General features: G+C 33.4%; 4 protein-coding genes across 5 annotated transcripts; 2 read left to right on the forward strand and 2 right to left on the reverse strand.

Moving 5' to 3' along the window:
• The first annotated feature begins 19 nt into the window (after window positions 1-19).
• On the forward strand, window positions 20-4763 carry LOC107370249 (uncharacterized). Of its 2 annotated transcripts, none has more exons than XM_089269676.1 (16): window positions 20-265; window positions 378-451; window positions 524-671; window positions 1084-1214; window positions 1318-1411; window positions 1488-1630; window positions 1695-1823; window positions 2019-2264; window positions 2341-2451; window positions 2517-2588; window positions 2646-2799; window positions 2864-3055; window positions 3120-3243; window positions 3314-3522; window positions 3595-4125; window positions 4195-4763. In XM_089269676.1, the coding sequence occupies exons 1-16, from the start codon at window positions 214-216 to the stop codon at window positions 4683-4685; spliced, it is 2901 nt and encodes a 966-aa protein (XP_089125802.1). In that variant the 5' UTR covers window positions 20-213; the 3' UTR covers window positions 4686-4763. The 2 variants fall into 2 exon arrangements, with proteins under 2 accessions (XP_089125802.1, XP_089125803.1); XM_089269677.1 differs by having other exon boundaries at window positions 102-265; window positions 3601-4125.
• A 4928-nt stretch (window positions 4764-9691) lies between these two features.
• Window positions 9692-14125, forward strand: LOC107370246 (uncharacterized). Its single transcript, XM_015938234.3, has 15 exons — window positions 9692-9786; window positions 9858-9925; window positions 10007-10169; window positions 10297-10433; window positions 10515-10608; window positions 10679-10824; window positions 10918-11049; window positions 11130-11363; window positions 11446-11556; window positions 11674-11745; window positions 11837-11990; window positions 12080-12256; window positions 12329-12449; window positions 12526-13256; window positions 13318-14125. Exons 1-15 carry the CDS (start codon window positions 9723-9725, stop codon window positions 13842-13844), a joined length of 2931 nt encoding a protein of 976 aa, XP_015793720.2. The 5' UTR covers window positions 9692-9722; the 3' UTR covers window positions 13845-14125.
• A 119-nt stretch (window positions 14126-14244) lies between these two features.
• On the reverse strand, window positions 14245-18963 carry LOC107370247 (uncharacterized). The gene is made up of 15 exons (XM_015938235.3): window positions 18587-18963; window positions 18435-18508; window positions 18086-18227; window positions 17877-18010; window positions 17614-17701; window positions 17318-17466; window positions 17122-17256; window positions 16787-17005; window positions 16581-16691; window positions 16417-16497; window positions 16187-16337; window positions 15925-16110; window positions 15690-15813; window positions 14856-15616; window positions 14245-14771 (listed from the first exon to the last, which is right to left on the reverse strand). The coding sequence occupies exons 1-15, from the start codon at window positions 18666-18668 to the stop codon at window positions 14323-14325; spliced, it is 2886 nt and encodes a 961-aa protein (XP_015793721.2). The 5' UTR covers window positions 18669-18963; the 3' UTR covers window positions 14245-14322.
• Window positions 18855-21776, reverse strand: LOC107370248 (QRFP-like peptide receptor). Its single transcript, XM_015938236.3, has 4 exons — window positions 21223-21776; window positions 20832-21037; window positions 20167-20454; window positions 18855-19952 (listed from the first exon to the last, which is right to left on the reverse strand). The coding sequence occupies exons 1-4, from the start codon at window positions 21632-21634 to the stop codon at window positions 19632-19634; spliced, it is 1227 nt and encodes a 408-aa protein (XP_015793722.2). The 5' UTR covers window positions 21635-21776; the 3' UTR covers window positions 18855-19631.
• Window positions 21777-22280: the final 504 nt, after the last annotated feature.

Below are 22280 nucleotides of genomic sequence, written 5' to 3' on the forward strand. Positions count from 1 at the left end.
TTGCTACATTAATAAGTTGACAAATAAACAATAAGCTATTGACTAATAATAAGATTGTCAAATTGGATAATGATTAAGGTGTATAAATTAGTTAACACCCGATAATGTTATTGATGAACCGCAATAATAGACCACAATAGATTCAGAATACAGTTGCCTATTTTGGAAGCTTCAAGATTGATCTTAACCCAGTCCATATAAAGTTATCTTAAAATGTTACTCTCTACTATCTTATTGCTACTTAATTTTTCATTCATCAGCACATGTAAGTTTTTATATTTGATAACAATTTATCCTTGAATTCAATTCCAATTCCATTCTAAGAAAATTCAAGTTTCTGAAATAATCAAATTTGGGTGTTTATTATATATTTAAAGTTTCTCTTGTGGACCTAAAACCCGAAATCGACAAAGACACCAACTTTTTAATTTATGCAAAGCTAAGAGATCCGGTAAGATCATGTTTGTTCAACTGTTTATTATTAATACATCACTAATCATGTTGATCGTTGCCTGTTGACCAGGAAACCGGAAAGGTCTGGAACATGGAAGAAAAAATATCATCTAATGACACACTCAAGGGTAAAATTGATATAACATCATCAGATGGTCAAATTAGTGTCTTTTATTCATTTGGTACATATGATAATAACAAGCGTCTAGTGATGTATGGTAAGTTTATCCTTTTATCTTATTTTGTTGGTTAAATATTATTTAAAGACGATTGAATTTAAAGTTCAATTATGGCAGCAAAAAATATGAAAAATTAAATGTTGATCCATTTCTTCATTGTGACTCCATATTTAATCAGAATAACACCCCTTTACATTGAGCGGTTTTACGTCTTATTGTTTGTTTTTTTGAGAAAGCTTTCATCGTGTGTTTATGCAACTTTATTGTCTTGTTTCTCTTTCTATATCATCCTGGGTTGATTTTTTGGATTTATTTCGGCATCTATTGTATTTCATGTGTTTTCAAATTAATAAGTTCAGCCTTTTCGATGACTTCGGGATGTTTTTTCACCACCAAATGGATTAAACTTCTTAAGAATTAATTTTTTTCAATTTAAATTTACATTATTTAGACAACCAATGTTATGAATATATTCACGGATCCGATTGGAAAACATATCTGCCTGGAGTAACCTCTAAATTCATCAATCAAATACTTCTCATTGGACCTTCTGTATTCTTCCGACTTTCTGGTCTACACTGGGTAACAATTCATTGCTATTTATCAAAATATTTTTTACAAATGTAGTCCAATGTAGTTAATTTGTAAAATACCTTTCCTCTATTCCTTTTGATTTTTATTCAAGTTGGCTGGCCAAGATGCAGTTATTAGAGGAATCAAAATGCACAGTGCAACAGCCGACTTAGCTCGAGTTAATGAAATAACTTTCTATTACAAGAGTAAGTAAGCTAAATTAAACTTGAACACTAATTGATAATTATTGATAATAAATGACTCTTACTTGTTTTTTTGTAGCTCAACTGGATCCAAGCTCTGGTGTTAAACAACCAAGCAGAATCTTATTGGCTATACCAAACGATAAAAAGGAAATTGAGTCGTTTATTTTGGATCTTTACTTTATCTCGCAAACAACTCGTCAATTAGGTGAATTAATTCAAGTCGGTATTTCAGAAACTTGTGTAAATTTGATTGAATGACTCTAAACTCAATTTTAATGTACAGCCTACACCAGGAATAGGATGTCCGAATTACATGAATAAAAAAGGCATAGAATTTCCGTTACCGAGTGCTTCCAGTTTCCACCTTATTTTTGAGGAAACTATCAATGAATCAAAAAGGTTCTTGAAGGAGGTAATTGTTTAAAGTGACAGTCAAATCACATTGAGTCCAGCAAGGCTTAGAAAATATTGTTTGAGATGGGCAACCTAAACTAGTCATTTCTATTGTTAAATGCTGGTAATTTTTGATTTGACGTCAATATTTTTAGTTTTTACCAGTTCAACTAGTTGTTAAATCTAATTTTTTTCTCATAACTATTGTATTCAGATTCATGTTGATGAAACTATCGAAACGTTACGATCATCAGAAATAGCCAATGGATCAACACATAATTATGTTTATGATTATAATCTTGGAGTCAGTTATCATTCGGAGCCGTTTAACAAATCAAGTTCATGCTCAATTCGCCCAATAGAGTTAACAGACCCTGGAATTGGTGCAGATGGGAAATTTTCAGTTTCAGAACTGCTTTGGTTAAAAGGCTCATACGAATATCTTGGAGATGTTTATTATGTAAGCACTAATCAGAAATTTTTCAATTATCAGCTAAATTTAATCTCAAATAAATCAAATATATCTCAACCAACAGGAACATCGATCAAACTTCAAAACTTCAGTATGGGAATCAGTGGATTACAATAAAGCATTACCCAGTGGTACATATGATAAAGTTGTGACAACTCAATATCTTGCTAAAGTTGTGAGTATTACAATAATCCAATTTTTTAATCAATATAAATTATTTTGCTATTCTTTCATTCTTAGATTATCGATAATGAATCTGTCGGCTACACTACCGTGGGTGCAACTCGAAATGCATACAGGAAAGACCCTTCCGTGAGTTATATTAATACATGTAGTTATAAAAATAACTTGAATCTTATTTTTAATCAGGGAAAATTTATCTTGGTTGATTCAATTCGAAGAAATTTTTACGATTTTGGCACCGACCTGGACGAATCTGCCTATCATGAAGCATTTCAAATTAGTGACTGTTTTCCTAATGCAGATCAAAGATTAACTTTAACATTTGTATTGACATGTGAAGGTAAATCGCATTATATCACACAATTTACTGTAATTGTAATTGTTTAGTTTCGTTTTCCATTTAGAAGCCAATTTGGACATTGAGAGTTGCGTCAAGGCTTCAGAAGACATGGTTTATGAATTGAGACAATATTTGGCCGACAAAATTGTTAAAACTTACCAGATTTCATTTTTAAGAATTGCTGATATTGTATTTGTTTTCACTAAAGACTCAATCAGAGCAGATGTAACCTTTTTAGACGTCCCATCCTTAAAAGGTAAATACTCAACCTTTTATAACACTTTTTCTGATATCGTTCGATTTCTTCTTTTCCATTTCAGATTCTTTTAAATATACACTTCGTAAAATAGACATGAAATCTATCAAAAGCTCGACAACAACAGATACAGCTGAAAATGGTGAGGAGTGTCTCAAATATCATTCAAGTAGCTATCAAAGTCCACGGTATGTTTATTAAAATTATTGAATTCGTGTATTTTTACTCTACATTGTATTACTTTCATTATTTTATCAGGATTTTGGTATATTGTGAAAGTAGTAAAGTATGTATAAGGACGGAAGAAGTAAAAACAGACTCAGATGGTATTCTTTGTAGAGTCTATGAATTCCCAATGAAAAATCTCTATCGATTTGGAAGTGATGTTTCTCTCAAAAATTTACACGACTCTGTCATCAGTAGCCTTAGCCATAGGAGTTTCAGCATTCGACGAAAATCTGCTTCTAGTAAGTGTTTTTTCTTCATTAAAAAACCAATTGTCTAGTTTAATGTTAAATGAACCTTATCTTTTTTTACAGGCCGAGGAGAATTATCTTATAAAATTGTCGATATCATTGAAACAAATGAAGCCAAAGACGAACAAAGCAAAAGGTTATTCAATGAAATTCAATCTTCTAAAAAGTTGACTGACATGGATGGCCTGTATGCTGTTTCGATTCCTGAAGTTGCTAGTTTCAGTGATTGTTATCGTTCTTGTGCTGGATCCGAGGTTATTCCGTGTGAAATATTTACATTCTGTCAAAATGGAAATGAAAAACAATGTACTGTAACCAACATGACAGATTCACAAATAGCCAGCTATTTAACAACAGATGAAAATTGCAAAACCTTTGCAAAAAGTCATTTATCTGATTATTCAATCAAACGTAATAGGAAATTCAAGAAAAAGACAACAACTTCGTTTGACTTTGATCTAGAAAGATGTGCCACCAACTGTTTTAATTCAGAAGATTGTCTCTCATTCGAATACTCTCATGGCCAATGTTCATTTGGTGGCTATTTTTCAGAAGAAACCACCCAGTACGCTTCCGATTCAGATATTTATATTCGTAAGTCATCTTGGAAAAATTATATTCACTATTGATTTTAATTCAATACAATTTTTTCCGTTTTTTCAGCCAAAGCATCCAGAAAATACGAATTAACTGGATCAATGGTCGTTTATGAAGTTTTGAATACGGAACTTGAATTAGATATTGATCAATGTGCAGCTCTTTGTGATGATTGGGAATCGACTGGGGGTCAAGCGTGCAAATCTTTCAATTTCTGCCCTAAAGGAATCAAAAAAAGTGCTTGCGAATTAACTGCATACTCGGTTAAAAATCAGCAAACTCTGACCAACAAATCAGATATTTGTCATAACTATGAAATTAAAGTGCAACATTTGGATGAGGAAGATTCAAAACATCCTGAAAGTCTTGAATTTAAAGCTGCAGGTGTAAATTTTAATGGGAGTTTTGGCTACGCATTTTTATTAACAATCGTTGGTTTATTCGTTGGATTCTCTATTCCATGCTTAGTGATCAAAGTAAAAGCTTCAATGCGTAATGGCTCTTCAAGATGGACTAAACAAGTCGAAATGGTTAACTGTGATGATATTACCTTCTAATTTATTATTTCCTTGACACTCACTTGGAGTGTTTTTCATTGAGAATTTTTCTAATGCATATTAAATATTTGTGTTTCATTTTGCGTTTTTATTTCAATCTTTTCATTCTAAATGATACATTGACTGCAATAAGTAAGTATCGGTCTATCATAGATAGATACAGTAAAACCTCGCAAAGGTTGTATGAAATTAAACAACGCCATCTTTGGGATTTAAGATTTTCCCCACTTTTACAATGCAATTATGTTAATAATTTCAAAGAGTTGCACAAACAATATCGCTAGGCGGCAGGACCGCTCACAACCTTTGCGAGTTAGCCTAATGGGTTGACTCCAACGGCGATAAGACTGCTAACTTTCATATGTTGTGTTCTGCATCTTGGGGTTAGCGTTCGAATCTCGCCGAAGTCCTTAGGTCAGGCAGACCCTCGCAGCTTACCCAGAGATTGAGCCCTCTGGAAACCCTCTCTCCCCTACCCTGGATTCGTCAGAATAAAAATGTGTAACCAGCGCAAATAGCTGGTGCGGTCCCTGTCGGGCCGGTCCAAAAACCGAAAAGCGAGTACAACCTTTGCGAGGTTTTACTGTAGTAAGATTCCTGACGTAAGACAAATAAGTATTAGTAAAATCTTGATCGATCAACTAGGACAAGTAATAGCCACACTTTTTTCTGGATCATTTAGAGAGCCATTTTTAGTTGAAGAAAGGATCCGAATATACAAGATTTAATCAAGCCGATGAAGTCGCTATGAACTCAACAGTTGCCAAATGTCAAGCCCTTTGTCATCTGGTGATTCCCTGAAGAGCATTAAGAATCTCATCTAAATCTTGGCCATTAAATGGCCAAAGAATATTTAGGAAATTGACTTCAATATTTTTAACTAGGTCCTAGTGGCTTCTTTCCAATGATGTTATCCGGTCCTCATGTGAGTTTGACAGTCTGAGTAAGGATGAAATCGATGATATCGAAGGTAATGATGATGATGATGATATTGAGGATGGTGAGCCACGAGAAGATATCGGTGCGGCAGATGGAGCATCAGAAATCTCATCTCAAAAATCATTACGAATTTAGACAAAAGATATTTTTTGAAGAATTAAAAATGATTTCAATTTTATGGATGTCTCAAGAAGATCAAATAACGGAGCGAATGACCTATTTTGCAATATTTTGTTAATAAAATTGTGTTAGACCTCAGATTGACCTTTAACACAATCAGGAGCGATTTCTAAAGAAGTTCTGTAATAATCTTGATATTGAAATATAGCATTGAGTATCTGAGAGTAGTAAAGGGTATCTATTGCCACTAAAAGGTGGAGCCTAATTTAGGGGGGAAAGGGGAAAAACACGCTAACGAAAACCGATTTTGAAAGTTAAGGCTAAGGGTAAACTCCAAATTAAACAACTTTCATTTTTATTATTTAATTTGGTCAAAATTAGTCAATACACGTAGTAGTCTATCAACAATCATAGACTTTTAGTCAAAATTTTCTACATTTTATCATCATTATCATTATGGTTATTAATAATCTAAGCCAAAAAAACTTGAATCTTTTTCATTTTTATTATTGTAAAAGATCATTCACTCTTTTGAACCTTAGTGAAATGCTTTCAAATTTCGAATCAATATGAGAAGAATCAGCAGCAATCAAAGCATCAAATCGAACCTCGGACGGAATGGAATCATTGGAGGCGTCGAAGTGGATTTTGTTGCAGCTGGCGCAAATGTTGTGGTCTACCAGCCAAAACTACCGATGGAGTGATGAATTTCCGATTCATTGGACGCGATGATGGAATCAGTGACGGTAGATGATGAAAGCTCAATTGTAGAGCCAACACCACCAATGGTTTCCGTTAACACTCGGCTGTGGTCCATACTGCATGACCAAACCATTTGAACCAAGGAGGAATTCGAATCCTGTTGGATCGATAGTCAAATCTGGAACTTCCTCAGGAGACTAAAAACCGAAGCCAAAGAAACAATTCCATTCAAGTGCTTGGAATCAAGCAAAGCCTTTTATGCGTTGACTGATGGAGCGAAGGGCTCAACACGGCGTTCAGAGGTACGGATGCTGATTCATCAGAGACGGACATTGATAGAGTCCCAGCGACAGGAGAAAGCCAAAACAGCAGAAGTAGGAGAATGGTGCGGAGTACGAGGAGAAGAAGACAAACAAGTCGACGCAGCGACAGGTAATGAAATAGGATTTCCATCTCAACATCCACCAAAAGTCCTCAAAAACGGAGGAAACGAGCACTTGAACGGCATAGGGTTTTCCATAAAGTGGTCCAGATGGAAGTGATGCAGGACCGAAAGCGGTCAATCTCATGGTGAGAGAATACAATAATAATCGTGCAGTCATTTCTGATTAGATCTTCTCTATTTGGGAGCCGAAATGACATGTTGACAAGCTTGGAAAAAGTGAATAAAGATCTTTAAAAACCACCATTATTTATATGCAAACTTACGTTTTGAAATTTAAAATCTACCGCGCATCTTTTCCACGCATTTTCTTCCCCTAAAATAGGCTCCACCTTTTAGTGGCGTTAGATACCCTTTACTACTGATGAGAAACTCGCATAGAAGACGTACTTTAGGTTTCTAGGTCACCTAACAAGAGTAACTACCTTGTAAGAGTCAAGTGATTGCTAGGAAGCTTCGGACAAATTAGCTGAAATGCCCTGTAATAAAACCATCTGCGTCAGGAATTAAAATTCATTTAGATCCAATTTAATATCTTTTCAGCTGTTAAACTGACAATGTTGTGAGATGGAAAAATTGGGGTTTATTGAAGAATATGGTGCTGGACAAAATTTTTCGTACACCTCTTGATTTGACTATTTTGAATTTAATTTAATGATAAATGATTTTTCAACTTTAACAAATTATTTTTTAAGGTATAAAATTTGGAAATAACAACAAAAATTATTTAACAAAAAACTCAACAAAAAAATATAAACAAAATAACAAAATATAACAAAAGGTAATTGGACAATATTTTTCGTACAGTGCACCTATGACTATCATTTAGATCTCTGATTGGAAATTTTTGTAGAGTTGATGATTTCCCCCTTTAGTTCAATCACTTTCACTAATCTTGAGCTCATTCCTGTGATCAAAGAAGACGTAGTTTCAACCTTTTCGCGATTGAGTCTTTTTGTTGCTTCTTTGATACCTTCCCACAAATCATCAGTGTTTTGGTAAGGAGGACGATCGTAAACTATGTCTACAAGCATTTTCCAAACATTCTCAACTGGATTTAAGTCAGGTGACTTGGATGGCCAACTCAACAAAGCGGGTACATGTGAAGACAACCAGTCTATTGAATGTTTACAGGTATGGATACTCGCATTATCCTGTTGAAAATAGTACCTTCTTCTTCCAAAATATTTCCGCAGAATAGGTAGAGCATTGGTTTCGAGAAAATCAGTGTAATACTGACCATTTATCCTACCAACCATTCGAAAAACATGAACGATTCCGTTTGGCAACAACATTGCCCAAACCATAACGGATCCACCGCCCATCTGCCGCATTTCTCTATCTGAATCGTCATCCTCACCCATCCAACTCATCCAAGAGTCTGGTCCGTCGAGATTGAATTTCTTTTCATCCGAGAAAACCGTCTTTTTCCAATCAAAGCAGTCAGAAAGCCACTTCTTAGCCATTGAAACTCTATCATCTTTATGGTGTCGTTTGAGCTGGATTCGTTTGGGTTTCTTTTTATATTTCAAGCCTAAAGCTGATAACGACCTTCTTACTGTCCTGTTTGAGCATTCCAAGTCACAGTTTGTCTTTACTTTACTTGCATTTACCTTTTCTCCTTTACCTTTGAGTCTATTCACCTCTCTTTTGATTTTGTTGACATCCCTCGTTCCTAGTATTTTTGGACGACCAACATCTTTCTTCGGCTTTGCATAATCATTTGCAATCATGTACTGCACTGTGCTGGGCGTTAATTTAAATCTTCTGGCAGTTCCTCTCAAATTCTTGGTTTCCTCGTACTCTGCACGAACTAGGGCTATTAACTCTTTTGAATGCATACTGTAATGATAAAAAACAGTCAGGAGATTAGTATCTAGATAATATATCTTAAAAAAATACTTACATGGTAAAGTTATAAAGATATCTGTAAAAAAGTCCAATGTACGAAAAATTATGGCCACCAGATTCGCGACAGGAAAAAGTATTATCCAAAATGGAGTACTTATGAAACTTTTTATAGATGGATTACTTAAATCAACACCTAATAGTATACTTATTACGTTAAAAAATGCAGTAGAGTTGAGCAAGTTAACAAAAAAGCGAAAAAACTACTGTACGAAAAATTTTGTCCAGCACTATAGACTCAACCCAATGATAGATAAATATTTGAATGAAATTGTTATTATTAATAATATAGCTGATTAGGTACAAGAACCTCAATATTCGTTACAGATGTACCAGAGGTATTCACTATTTACCCATTGAGGCAATCTTACCCAATTTTATTGATATCAACATTTGACTATTTTTGATATTTAAATTATTAATCAACATGGATAACATTAAATGAAACTTTGATTTTGATATTTCTGATAATTTTCTGGCTAATTTATTCTCTTATAATTTCAGATCATATCAGAATTGCTTAAAAATTGAAGCTTGATCATTTAATTGATAACATTGTATTGATTGTAGTTAATCGAAAATATTCAGGGACAATTTTAATTTTTGTAATTCCTGATTACTCCCATTTGTTATATATCCTACTGAGATTGTATTGAATGTATTGAAAAATCTCACTACTTAGCCTTTTTTATGAATAGGTTAGTGTTTTATATTTTTATGAAAGACGGGCGTTATTTTTCCCACCGATTTTACATGATAATCATCCTTTTTTAATCAACTAGATCATGCTATTTTTGTAAAAGATTAAATTGATCAACATGAGTAACAGGGGAAATTACAGCTTTCCATGAACCAGGAAAAAAAGACAATGCGAATATCTAGTCAATAGTTTGTCAGAGGCTCTTTTCTGTTTTTGATAGAATCTTATGCTTGTGAAAATGTTTCTCTTTTCCTTGGTTCTTCTTCAGCTTCTTTCAGCTTTAAATGCTGGTAAGTAATCATAATTAATCTAAGATGGTTGATTTTCACGAATCTAAAATTTTAATTTGTTCAACTGAAAGAATCGTTGGTGGATTTACCTTTAAAGTTGGATGGTCATGAGTCTTTAATGCTTGAAGCAGTCTTAACCGTAAGTTGAGCCTTTGTGAGACTAACAAAGAGTAAGAGTTCATTTTCTTACTTATAAACGTTTCTTGCTCTTTTTAACCAGGCCCAGGCAAACGGTGAAAAATATTTTTTACAAGAGTTCATATCTGTGAGTCAATATGATCAAGGAAAAATTGAAATTTCATCTAAATCGGATTCAATTAAAGTTCATTATGCTGTCTCACACAACGAACATTTTGAAACCAACAAACGGTTGGTTGTTCAAGGTAAGAAACCTTTTTTTTAACATTCGTCTGTTTTTTGCCTTCGCTGTTATTACCTTAGATAAGACTTTATGGTGACTGTGAACATATCATTGTTAAACCAGACTAAATAATATTTTATTGTTTACAGAAACCTCATGTGACCTTTTTAGTTACTCCACGAAATGGGATAAAATGCTGCCAAATATTAATAAACCATTATTGAATCTTATTTTGTTATTGGGACCTTCTGTTTTTTATCGAATCAATGGATACTCGACTTCATGGGTAATGAACTTTTTAACCTTTTGGATGTCTTGTTCAGTAAATATCTTCATGGTTTTATTTGTGTCTCTTTAAATGTTGCAGAAAAAAGTTGCCAGTTCGAATGTTAGAGGCAAAAATATGATTGGATATCAAACAACTATAAACCAAAGGCTCAAGATAACTTATTACTACAAATGTAAGGTGAACTCGTTTTGGATTCATTTTTGGTTCCATTTTTAAAAGTTTATGTTTACTTAATTCAATAGCGGAATTCGATAAAGATGCTCGAAAACCAAGCAGGATAGTATTCGATGGATATGATCCTGGCTCCAGCTTCTCTCCTAATGAAAATTTGATCATGGATATTTATTCAATAGACGAATCTCCGGTTGTACTTGCCGAGAATGTTCAAGTAAGAATAATGAAAACTGACATTTAATTCTGAAATGCAAAATTTTTCCCATGATTCATTATAACGGAAAACCTTTTTCTTATTTCTATTTAGGTTACTCCTGGAGTTGGCTGTCCACTTTATGTATCAGACTCGAAAGTCATGCCTAGTTTGAGAACTACTCAAATGCAAATGATTGTGCACGAAAGAGTTGTAGGATCATCGACATCACTAACAAAAGATGAGGTTTGATATAAATTTTATTCATGCGTTTTTATCCATCTATCTTGTATTTTTGGCTAATTGTATGAAAAAATATGTTTCAGTACTATATAGATACCGGCCGGTCACTAATAAGACGGATAACAACTCATCTTGAAATCACAGTCGATGTAATCTATGATTACAATTTAGGTTTAATTTACGTCTTACAAGATCAATCTTGTTTGATTCAACCAATGGGACTTACAACACCTGCCTTAGATCAGAACGGTGCCTTTTCATGGCAAAGTTTACTTTGGATGGATGTTGTTTATTTCTACCTTGGTGAGGTTGATTTTGTAAGTATTTTTCCTTAGTAGCGTATTACTTGTTAGCTTTATGATTTTGCTAAAATTGATATTGTTGAATAAATCTTGATAGGAATCATACCCTGGTTTCAAAGTCTCAGCCTGGGAAGCAGTGGCCAATGATATGACCCTTCATAGTGGAAAGTATGATAAAGTGGTTACAACACTTTACTTGGCAAAATCGGTATGAAATTTTCAACTAACACTTGCAATCGCAATTTAATGAATCTTCAATCTCGTTGAACCAATTTATTCATCAAAACCGTAACTAATCAAAATGAATTCATTTTTCTCAAAAAAGGATGAAAGAGATCTTTTCTATGGCTATACTTTAGTTGGATCTGTCAGGAAAGCATATAAAAAAGGTTCCAATGTAAGCTGAATTAATTTCATCAAACTTTTAAGAATACATTTCTCAAATTGTTACTATTGGCTATTAACGGCTTCTTTGACTTTTGATTCAGGGAAATTATATTCTTGTGGAAACAACCAAGCGAAATTACTATGATGCTAGAAGCACAGCTTCAGAAGATGAATTTAACGATCGGTTCCAAGTTGGTGATTGTTATAAAAATCCAGAGAGCAGAATTGAACTGGCCTTCAAATTAACATGTTCAGGTAAGATAAGATGATTTATGCACAATCAGTTCGAATCGCACGTTAATTTTTTTATTCTGCTATTCATTTTTTATTTTATTTTACTGTAGCTCAAGGTTGCCGTAAGCTGGCTGAAGATATGTTGACGGAATTCAAATATGCATTCAAATCATACATTCTCAGTGACTACACGATCTCGCCTTTAAGAATCGATGATATTAGTTTTGTTATCAATGAGAATCAATTGGTGGCTTTTACAACATTCCTAGAACGACCTACTTTCTCTTGTTAGTTGACTTTTCACACAACTTACTGTTTATTAACTATTAATTATGAATATTTTTTCCAAATTTATTCAGCTGCCTTCCAAAAGAGAGGAGTGTACATTGGTTCAGATTACCTAAACAAACTTTCTGGCGTTGATATGGCAGATGAATCTCAGTGTTTAGATTATCAAGCTGCATATTTTGCCCCAATAAGGTACTCCTTTGAATAATTTTAATCAATAATTGATAATTAAATCCGGTATTTCATTGTGATTTCCCCATTTCTCCAGATATGTGCTTTATTGTACCAGATCCAAGCGCCAAGTGTGTTATCATGTTGAAAAAGGAGCAACACTTCCTATAGGTGGAAACGAAAACTATTGCAAAGTTTATGATGTACCGTTGGGCAATTTTCACAGATTTGGTCAGGAGCTTAATCTTAAAGATGTCCATAACTCCATGCTTAATAAAGCAAGTTATTCCATACTGTACTTTCAAGGAGTTAAATATCAAGTTGAAGATGTGGTTGATAAAACTCAGCTTTTCAATGATGAAGCCCAATTCCCATTTCAAGTAGCGATACATGACGCGAGAATCAAGGAAGACCATAATTTCCAAGTCGTTTATGCTGAAAAGGTTGCTAATTTGGGACAGTGTTACAGAGAGTGTTTACATTCCGATGAAACAATTTGTGAAACATTTTCATATTGTGAAGGCAGCACTGGCGTTGAATGTTTAATCACAAAAGCACCATTTGAAACAATATCGGACAATATTACAATTGACAAAAACTGTAACACATACTCTAAAAATTATTACTCTGATTATTTTAAAGTAGCCCAGAAAAAATTTATATCAACGGCTTCTGCCACAATTAATATACCATTGTATGATTGTGCTTCCCTTTGTCACTCCTCAAAAGGATGCTACTCGTTCCAATGGTGTGGTGGTTACTGTACCTTTGGCGGATATTTTACTGATTCAAACTCTGAATATGATGAAAAATGTGATATTTACGTTCGTAAGTTTCCCTATCTTAAAACCCTTTGATCCATTTTTTAAATCACTTTTTTTCTCAATAGCCAAAGTCTCCAATAATTATCAAATCACTGGTAAAAAAATAGTGGAACAAGCATATCATACTGAACTCAATTTAAATATGGCTCAATGTGCTTCTATTTGTTATGACATATCGGATGGTGATCAAAAATGCAAATCATTCAATTATTGCCCTAAAGGGAGGACACCAAGCTCATGTTTATTAACCACATATTCAGTTAATGATCCAAATACGAAAACTATTGAATCAGAAAATTGTTACAACTATGAAATCCTTGAAAAGGGTAATAGTAAGAAAGTTAGCGTTAACGAAATACCGAAAGGAACTAGCAGCGGCGCAGCCTTTGGTATTATAATGCTTTTCTTAGTTGGTGGCTTAGCAGTTGGTCTTGTGCTACCAATTGCTTACGGTAAAGTAAAACTTTTACCAAGTGTAGCATCAATAAGAGAAAGATTCCAACAAGGATCAGCTGACGTAGGATTTGGATGGTCAAAACAAGTCAATGAAGATGAAGGTCGATCCAGACTTGATCAAACTACAAGTAATTGAGTAGACCAGTGTGTACAGGGTTCATACTCTACTTTGGAACGCATCAAAACCTGAAAAATCTTTCAGATGCTTGACTTTGCAAGGTTAATTTTACGAAAATGTTTATAGAAAAAAATTTTATTTACTGAAATAGGGCCAATATTGGAAATACTCAAACTTTTTCTGTAATCGTCATGTCGAAATAATCTTCGATAAAAATCCAATGAGATAAACTGTTTGCGTTTTTTTGTAAATATTGAATATTATAATAAAACTAGACATTATACATAAAAATAAATAAACAGATGAATGAATTGTGACTTTAAAGGCATGGACAAGAATAAAAGAGGCAAACTGCTCTGACTCCAATAAAATGAATGATTTTTTTGAATATTGGAACACAATACAATACAAAAAGCTCTTATTTCTTGAAGATGTTTATTAATCCAAAAAATACCTTTTCAACAACAAGATAAGAACTTGGTTGGACTTCAAAGGACTAATCATTAGATTCTTGATCCGCACTAGTGACCCTGTACTTGTGTCGATTGTGAAAAGTGTGATACATAGAGGTAATTGCAACTCCTAAGGCAAGGCCGACAACAAGAAAAGCCAATGAAATTGATGTTCCAGCATTTCCGAGCTCCTCATTACGCAGAAAAGCATGTCCTTTGTGTTTCCTTGTTCGAGATTTGATCAATTCAAAATTGAAGCAATAATTAGATGCGGTAGTTTCCACTGTTGAATCACCGACGGAGTATTTGGTAAGTGCACATGTGCTTTCTGATCTGCCTGTCGGACAATAGTTAAACGATGTACAGCTCTCATTGCCATATTTCCAGTCGAAACATAGAGCAGCACATTGCTCTAAGTTCAATCCACTCACGGTGCTGATTACTTGATTAACTAATGATTCTCCAGTCAACATGAATTCATGAGATTTTTTGGCTGTAAAGTTGTATTAAAAATTATCATTAGAAATGATTGATTATTTAAATAAGAAAACTTTTAAGGCAATTTTGCTTCACTTACGAACATAAATGTCACAGTTTGAATTAGGTTTGATGATTTTAGACGTATAAGGTCCCGCAAATGAGCAAACATTGTTACCACAATACTGAAATGTTAGACAACTATTAGATCGATGGCATAAAGTGGCACAGTCGGCAACAGACACGGAATATAAGTGCTCTCTTTGATTTGAATCGAGAAACTCTTTTGCAGGAGTCTTTTGATATTCAATAAGGTAGTCTCGTGCATAAGTGGTGCAATTCGGATGAAATACGGTGCTATTTCCTGTAAACGGCTCAACTGTGGTGTAACATTCATGAGAAACCCCACTTATACAATGTGTGAAAGTTGAACAACTACCATCAAGAGATGAAGCACAACTGTTGTAACAATCAGCAAAATCGCGAATCGGGCCTTTAACAATTTGAACACTTTTCACTTTAGGGTCAAGTTTATGTAACTTTTGAATCTCAGTAAACCTGGGCTCTTTGGAAGAATCACCAAAATAATTGTAGTCATAGACATTTATCATGCGATATTTCAGTGACTTTTCAGCAATTGAACAATTGCCACAGTGCATGGAGAAAATCATGTTTTTAGTTCCTAATAGTTCCCTATGCAAATGTGACAGTCCATACTCTTTAGCCAATCTCACTTTAATTGTCAAAGGGAAAGTGTACAAACTACATTCAGTTAGAGGATCTCCATTATCTTGCGTTTGATTTAAAGGGTCGTCTAACTGAGCACAAAGGCCATCAGCAGAAGGGCAATGAAGTATTTTCCTGAAAGTAGAAGATGAGCAGACAATTAATCCGGAATCAAATAAGAGCTTAAGAATAATGAAAATTATTTTACCTGAAAAAGCTGTTCGCTACTTGTGTTTTCAAACATTCATTTAAAGATTTGGTTTTGATAGCATCAAAATGAGTGAACATTTTGCTGCCCACCCTGAGCTGAATATCTTGCTTCTTGAACGATTCTAATAAAAAATTAAAAGACATTTTAATTATGATTGAACTTAATGATAGTAAATGTGGATCCAAAAAAGTAAATGGTAAAACATTGAAAATTTTCTGAAAAAATGGCTTACTTTCGAGTGCCGGCTTCTCTAGAAATTCAACTGTTGATGATATTTTGTCAGACTGGAAATTAAAGTTCATTGAGCTTATTCGTAAAGGTGAAATGTTTTTAGTCAAAAGGTGTTTGAAACTTTCTTTGAATTCATAGATATTTTCTTCTGCTCTTTGAGTCACAAAATTGCAAGAATAGTCATGATCTAAGAAAAAAAATCAAAAAAAAATAAATCAATCGTGTTACAATAACGTGTATCAATAATAAAATTGACTCATTACTTTCACTCCTGATATCAAAAGTTAAATATTTCCTTTCTTGTGGATCAAAGCAATCGGTTATTTGAAATAGGTTTTCATATTGAGGTGGTGTTATGGCACGTTGAAACACTAGAATATCCCGTCTTCTTGATTCATGAACTTGATATTTGCCCTTTTCAAAAGAAACAAAGTAAATTATTAGCTTAGTTGGTCAATGCAGGTGGTTAATTTTGAACTCAGTAATATCTCACCATCGAGTCTTTGTTGTAACCAACACGAATAACAGCAACTGGGATGTAGTTATTCGATGTTTTGTTATCATTCGGTCCGCTCTAAGAGAATTTAAAAAGAATAGAAAGAACAATATGCACGGGATTTTGAGTACTGATCATTTTGTAGCACAAGTATTACTTACCAATTTAGCCATGTATTGAGTAGTAACTACTTTGTCAAATTTAACTCCATCGATGTTTCTTCCATACTCAATTGATTCCCAAGTATCAAATACTCCTTGAGCTCTTGGTTCCTGTAAAAGCGGTGAAAGTTTCACGCAGAATTTATATTTGAATTAAAACTGAACAAATTTTTTTACTTATTAACAATCAAGTTAAAGATACCTACATAAACTGTCTTACCAACATATTTGTATTGGTCATTTGTCCATAACAATTCGTTAATATTCAACTCACCACCAATTAGCCCCTCAACTTTGTCACTAAATGCAGTCATTGAACATTTACCATGATTGAAAACATATGAAACCGCTAAATTGAAGTCGTTGATTGTAAAATTCTGATCCATGTCAATGCGAGTAACTTTTTTATCTAAATCAACGTACACCTGCAACGAAAAGGTTCGAGAAATAGAGATTAAATCTTTCAATAAGAGACAAATGAGAAAAATCGATGTGATCGCATGAATTAAATCATTAAATTATATACGATGAAATATAATACCTCGAGATCAACTTTTCTAGTGCCATTGGAATTGGTTATTTGCTCAGTTGCAGCAAAGTGAAGTTGACGAGTTTTCAATTCAGGAAAACTTAGATCACCATGGAAATAATTCGGGCATCCAATACCAGGGGTTGGCTGTTCAAAATAAATGCAACAAATTAAGATGAAACAATCCATTTAAATCCATATAATTTACCTCAACTCGATCATCAAGATTTTCATTAACGATGGTTTGACTGACAATCTCTAGGACCAAACTTGCAGAAGTTTTATTGCCGAAAGATGATCCAGAAATATCAGAAAAGCTTAGTCGAGCAAGCTTATCAATATCATTAGTATTGTTTGCTGTTGAAAAGAAAACAGATGAAAAATGAAACTTAATTGAGGTGATGTCATTTTGGTAACAGACGTCACTTTGACATTAACAGGAAATTTTGTTAATATTTTGCTTGAATTAAATTAATAATCGAATCACGTTGCTTGTTTGCATACATTTATACGAAGCCGTAATTGATAAAGTTTTATCGAGGTTAGCCCGTCTTTGTTTCATTCCATTGATTCCAGTTTCAATTGAATCTTTCTGAAAAAGAGAAATATGACTTATTAGACATTCAACCACCATTGAAGGGATAAACAATTGTCAAATAAATCAAAACAAATTGTATCCTTTGACTTTACATGTACACCTGTAATATCTTTTGAGAGCAACAACTATTGAAAGACAATTGTTTTGATCAGTTAAAATTATTATTTACCCATTTTAATGACTTGAGCCGGTAGATGACTGATGGGCCTAAATGGATGAGCATTTTTTTTACTTGGTTACGGACATCAGGCAAAGGTCGACTCCAATATGATGGTTGATCATCCATTCGTCGGCATTCTAAATCTGACCAAGGTAGAGAAAAAGAGAAAGATTATAAATATAGTGTTTTAAACAATTATTAAAAATAAGAGAACTAACCATTTATAATAAGACGTTTATCATCGTACTTCTCATGGTAAAAAATATCGATGCTTTTGTTTTCATGTGTAACACGAATTTTTCCATGGAGTTCGGAAATACCAGCCAAATCTTCAGTTAGAATCCATTCTTCATTGGTTTTCTAAAAATTTTCAAAACAAAAGAGTTATAAAAAAAACTTAAAATCCATTTTTTGATATCGTTTTTATTAGTTGCAAACAAAACTAGGCTTTACATAAACAAAGAGATAAGAAACAAAAAGCTGTTGTTAACTGATAAGCCTTAATAAGTGAACCTTGAAACAAAGAGAAACACATTTTGAACTGATTGCTAATCAGTGACTACTTACCAAATCAATAAGAACAGCTTCAATGTGGATATTAGCTTTTGGTGATTCAATGGGTAAACCAAACAGCAAATTGCCTGATATTTAAAAGATTATGTTATTAATTCAAATTCACTGTTAGTGATTAATTTTTAGTCACTGAGCAGTCATCTTACCGCCATAAACTGTTGATGTTGTGGCCAATATAAAACCAAACAGTAAGCATAATCGTTTCAATAACATTGAATTAGACACCATGATGAACTCTATTCACTGTCCAAAACAATTGTAAGCTCAGCTAAAATTGAAACTTTTCAGTATAAAAGTGCCAACCAATTTCACCTTTGATCTGTCATTGAATCGACCAAAAAGAGTTGAACAAACACAGATTTAAAACTGCCACAATGAACTCCAATTAATTGCAAATAAAACAGTCTTTATGGATAAATTAACACATGAAAATTTTATTGAAACATTTATTGATTAATGTTACAATTGAAAATGTATTATTTACGGTAAATTAAAAAAGGTAAAACTGTGGTAATGGGATGGATGAAAATGATTGAAAACAAAACATGAAACTGTGATCTGAGAGGTGATCAAAGTGATAAGTATGGAGAGTAAGACAAACAACAAAGTAATGACAAGGATGATGAACGATTGAGATAAATAATTAGATGAAAAAGTGATTTACATTGAAAATAAGAGGTTTTTCATGAAATTGAAGACCACAGAAGAGGATAGATAAGGGTAAATGAAGAAATAAGTTTACTGATATGAATGAAAACATTGAGATTTAATGTATCAATAACATTGAATACGGTTGATTGTTCAAAAGCTTTTTCTTGCTTTGCACAATCAGCCTTGAAAATAAAAAAATATAAAACAATAAATTGATAACTAATTAACTGAGCCACGTATTTATGGACTAAATCGTTGGTCAGCGAAGAAGATTTAACTTGTATTAAATAAATCGCATCTAATGATCAGACTCATGTCTATTCATTTTCAATTAGTCTCGATAGCCTTTATCATGATCTTGATCATTGACATTTTGAGTTTGATATTTCAACCCAACAAGAGTCACTTTTATCACACTATATGCTTGACTGAAAGGTTGTATCAGAATCAGATTATATCATGTTAGAACATTTTCTCTTGATGAAAAATCTGATTTTCAATGAATTATTTCCATTGAACTCTTGTAAAGCAGAGAAGGTCTCAAAAAATGAGTTTGTTTTTAGGCTTTTCCAGTGGAATTTTGTCTCCACTTATTGTATTGATTTGAATCTTGTTGCACTTTGACAAGGTGAATGTTGATCTTGGCAATGCGCTTTCCCGTGTCTTTGGTGATTCAACAGCATTTACCCTTCGTTTGGGTTGCTTATTCAACCTCAAAAACCATGAAAGCTTAGGATAGAGAAGACATATTGCTTTACGAAAACTTCCATTGGTTATTCCATAGATTAGTGGATTAATCGCACTATTTGTTGACGCAAAAACTTGGGCCCAAAATTTTGCCTCTTCACTCCAAGGTTTTACCTAAGAAAGATCAAGAAATTGCAAAATTAGTCATTGAATCTGAAAATCTATTACATTAGGAATTTTTTAATCAGTTGACTTGAATAACTCGATGAGAATGAGTTTATCAGAAAAGCTTGTCTTATCTCTTTCTGGTTAATACAACAGAAGATTAAGGTATAATGGAAAGAGTTTTCATTTTGTTTGAATGATCGAGTTGTAAACAGAGACTCACCGAATCAACTGATTTAAATGCAACAAAGCGATAAAAGACGATAACTTGTAATGGGCTCCAGCAAATGGCAGATGTGATCAAGTAAATGAAAAACATTAATATGATTTTACGTCGATGTTTAATTTTAACAATGTTTTCCTCGGTGCTTATCCTTGTCTCGTAGCGTTTCATCTTGGCAATCACCAGGCAATATGAAAAAGTCATCAGAAATAAAGGAATGTACACCAGAAATGCAAGCAGTATAAACATGTACACGTCCACCTTATCTGAATCAACTTTACAATAGATCTGAAAAAGAGAAAGAAAGAGATAAATTAATTTTAATGTTCATCCTCATGAATTATTACACAATCATGATGAGTTCCTCCACAAACCAGTAAGCATTTATAATTAAAGTGAACTGTGGCTTCATCAGATTATTTTGAGTCATTTGAACAAAAAACTAACTTCGCACTGATGAGCACAATCAACTCGATAATATTTAGTTGGACAGTAAACTGAAACTTCGTTCACTTTGTTTTGCATGAACTACACTTTAAATTTATGCATGACATAACCCAATCCACTCAATCCACTAATCCATCAATTAACCAACATTAATCCAGACTAAGCCCTGATAACTGTGAGATGCATGAAAATCTTATGATATTCATTCAAAGATGTACCTCTAAGTAATCACACCATTGACGGGTTCGGTATTCACGCCAGAAATAAATTGGTGAAGCAATTAGGAAGGCGATAACCCATATGAATGAGAGGACAGCTAGAGCTCGTTTCTTCCCCATTGGAGTTCGGAAAGGTTTAATTATTCCAATCAATCTGTCACAGGATATCCATGTCAACGAAAACACACTAGCAATTAGAAAGAATACTAAAAGACAGAATCAAATGAATACAAGATTAATGCATAAATACATTAAAGACATTTGGACTGAAGGAAAATGATTACGTAGCTACGAGATTTGTAGGAATGGGAAAAGATAGCAAAACTTGATCATTTATGGCTAATTGTTTTGCTACTTTTAATGAGAAAAATTGGAATCAAAAATGCTTTACCTTTGGCTGATGATTCAGTTTTACAAAAAAACGGTCCAAGAACATAGTTTTGAAACAAATTTTCAATACAAGAAGTCCAAGCAAACATTAATGTTGTCAATAAATCTGCAATGGCCATGCTACAGATGAAGATGTTGGTACAGTTTCGAGAATTTTTAAACTTGATGATGACAATTACGATGAAATAGTTTCCAATACACGAAATGGTAATAATGATGAGAAACAGAAGAACCTTTAAACTCATCTCTAAATACGATTTGTGACCCCAAATAGGTACTTGGTTTTGATACGAAATTATTGATGTATTGTAAATCCATTCTTCAGGTGCACCAGAAGCTAGAAAATCAAAACACTGAGGTGCCTGTGCGGCACTTGCTGGCAATTGATCAAAAGACGAAACCTCGAATTTCATGGATTTCAATTGTTTTTCAAACTAGTCCAGCTACTTTCAATCAAAATAACTCAATTGAAGCTAATGCATGTCATGTTGTCAAAAAGACGAGGTAAATATAAGTTTAAGCTTGAATCAAGGATATAGCATATGAGAAACTTCAAACGATGAATGAAAAGACGAGATTCTGATAACGAGCCGCAGACTAACTAATGAAAGGGGAATAAAACTGATAGTAATCCGATCAATAATCGATCCGGATCGATTGTAAAGGGTGTTGCGTGGTATTACATGCGATTATCTTATCCTAATGGAGATTAAACAACTGATAAAAATGAAAATGTCCAACCATTGGTAATAGTTAAGATTAATTTTACTGAACTTTTTTTGCAGCTGGATAAAAATCGAACTTAAAGATGAACAGTTTTCTTTTATTTTCGAGCACAGATTATGTTAGGGAAACCCAAAAGTTTCTGCGATTTCGCACAGGTTTACTCTTACTAATTAATTATTAAGAATTTGATTCTGGTGATAAAGATGTTATATATCATTCGAAAGCTAATCAAATTAATAATATGAAAAGCAAGTCAATTTTGCAAAAAATGCAGTTTTGATACATCGTAGTAAGGGAAGCACTTTTGACTCTTAAAATGAGATGCCCAATAGA

This window comes from Tetranychus urticae, chromosome 3, assembly GCF_039701765.1.
Source record: "Tetranychus urticae isolate SD_2017Ah chromosome 3, NJAU_TeUrti_SD_1.0, whole genome shotgun sequence".
NCBI classification, from domain to species: domain Eukaryota; kingdom Metazoa; phylum Arthropoda; class Arachnida; order Trombidiformes; family Tetranychidae; genus Tetranychus; species Tetranychus urticae.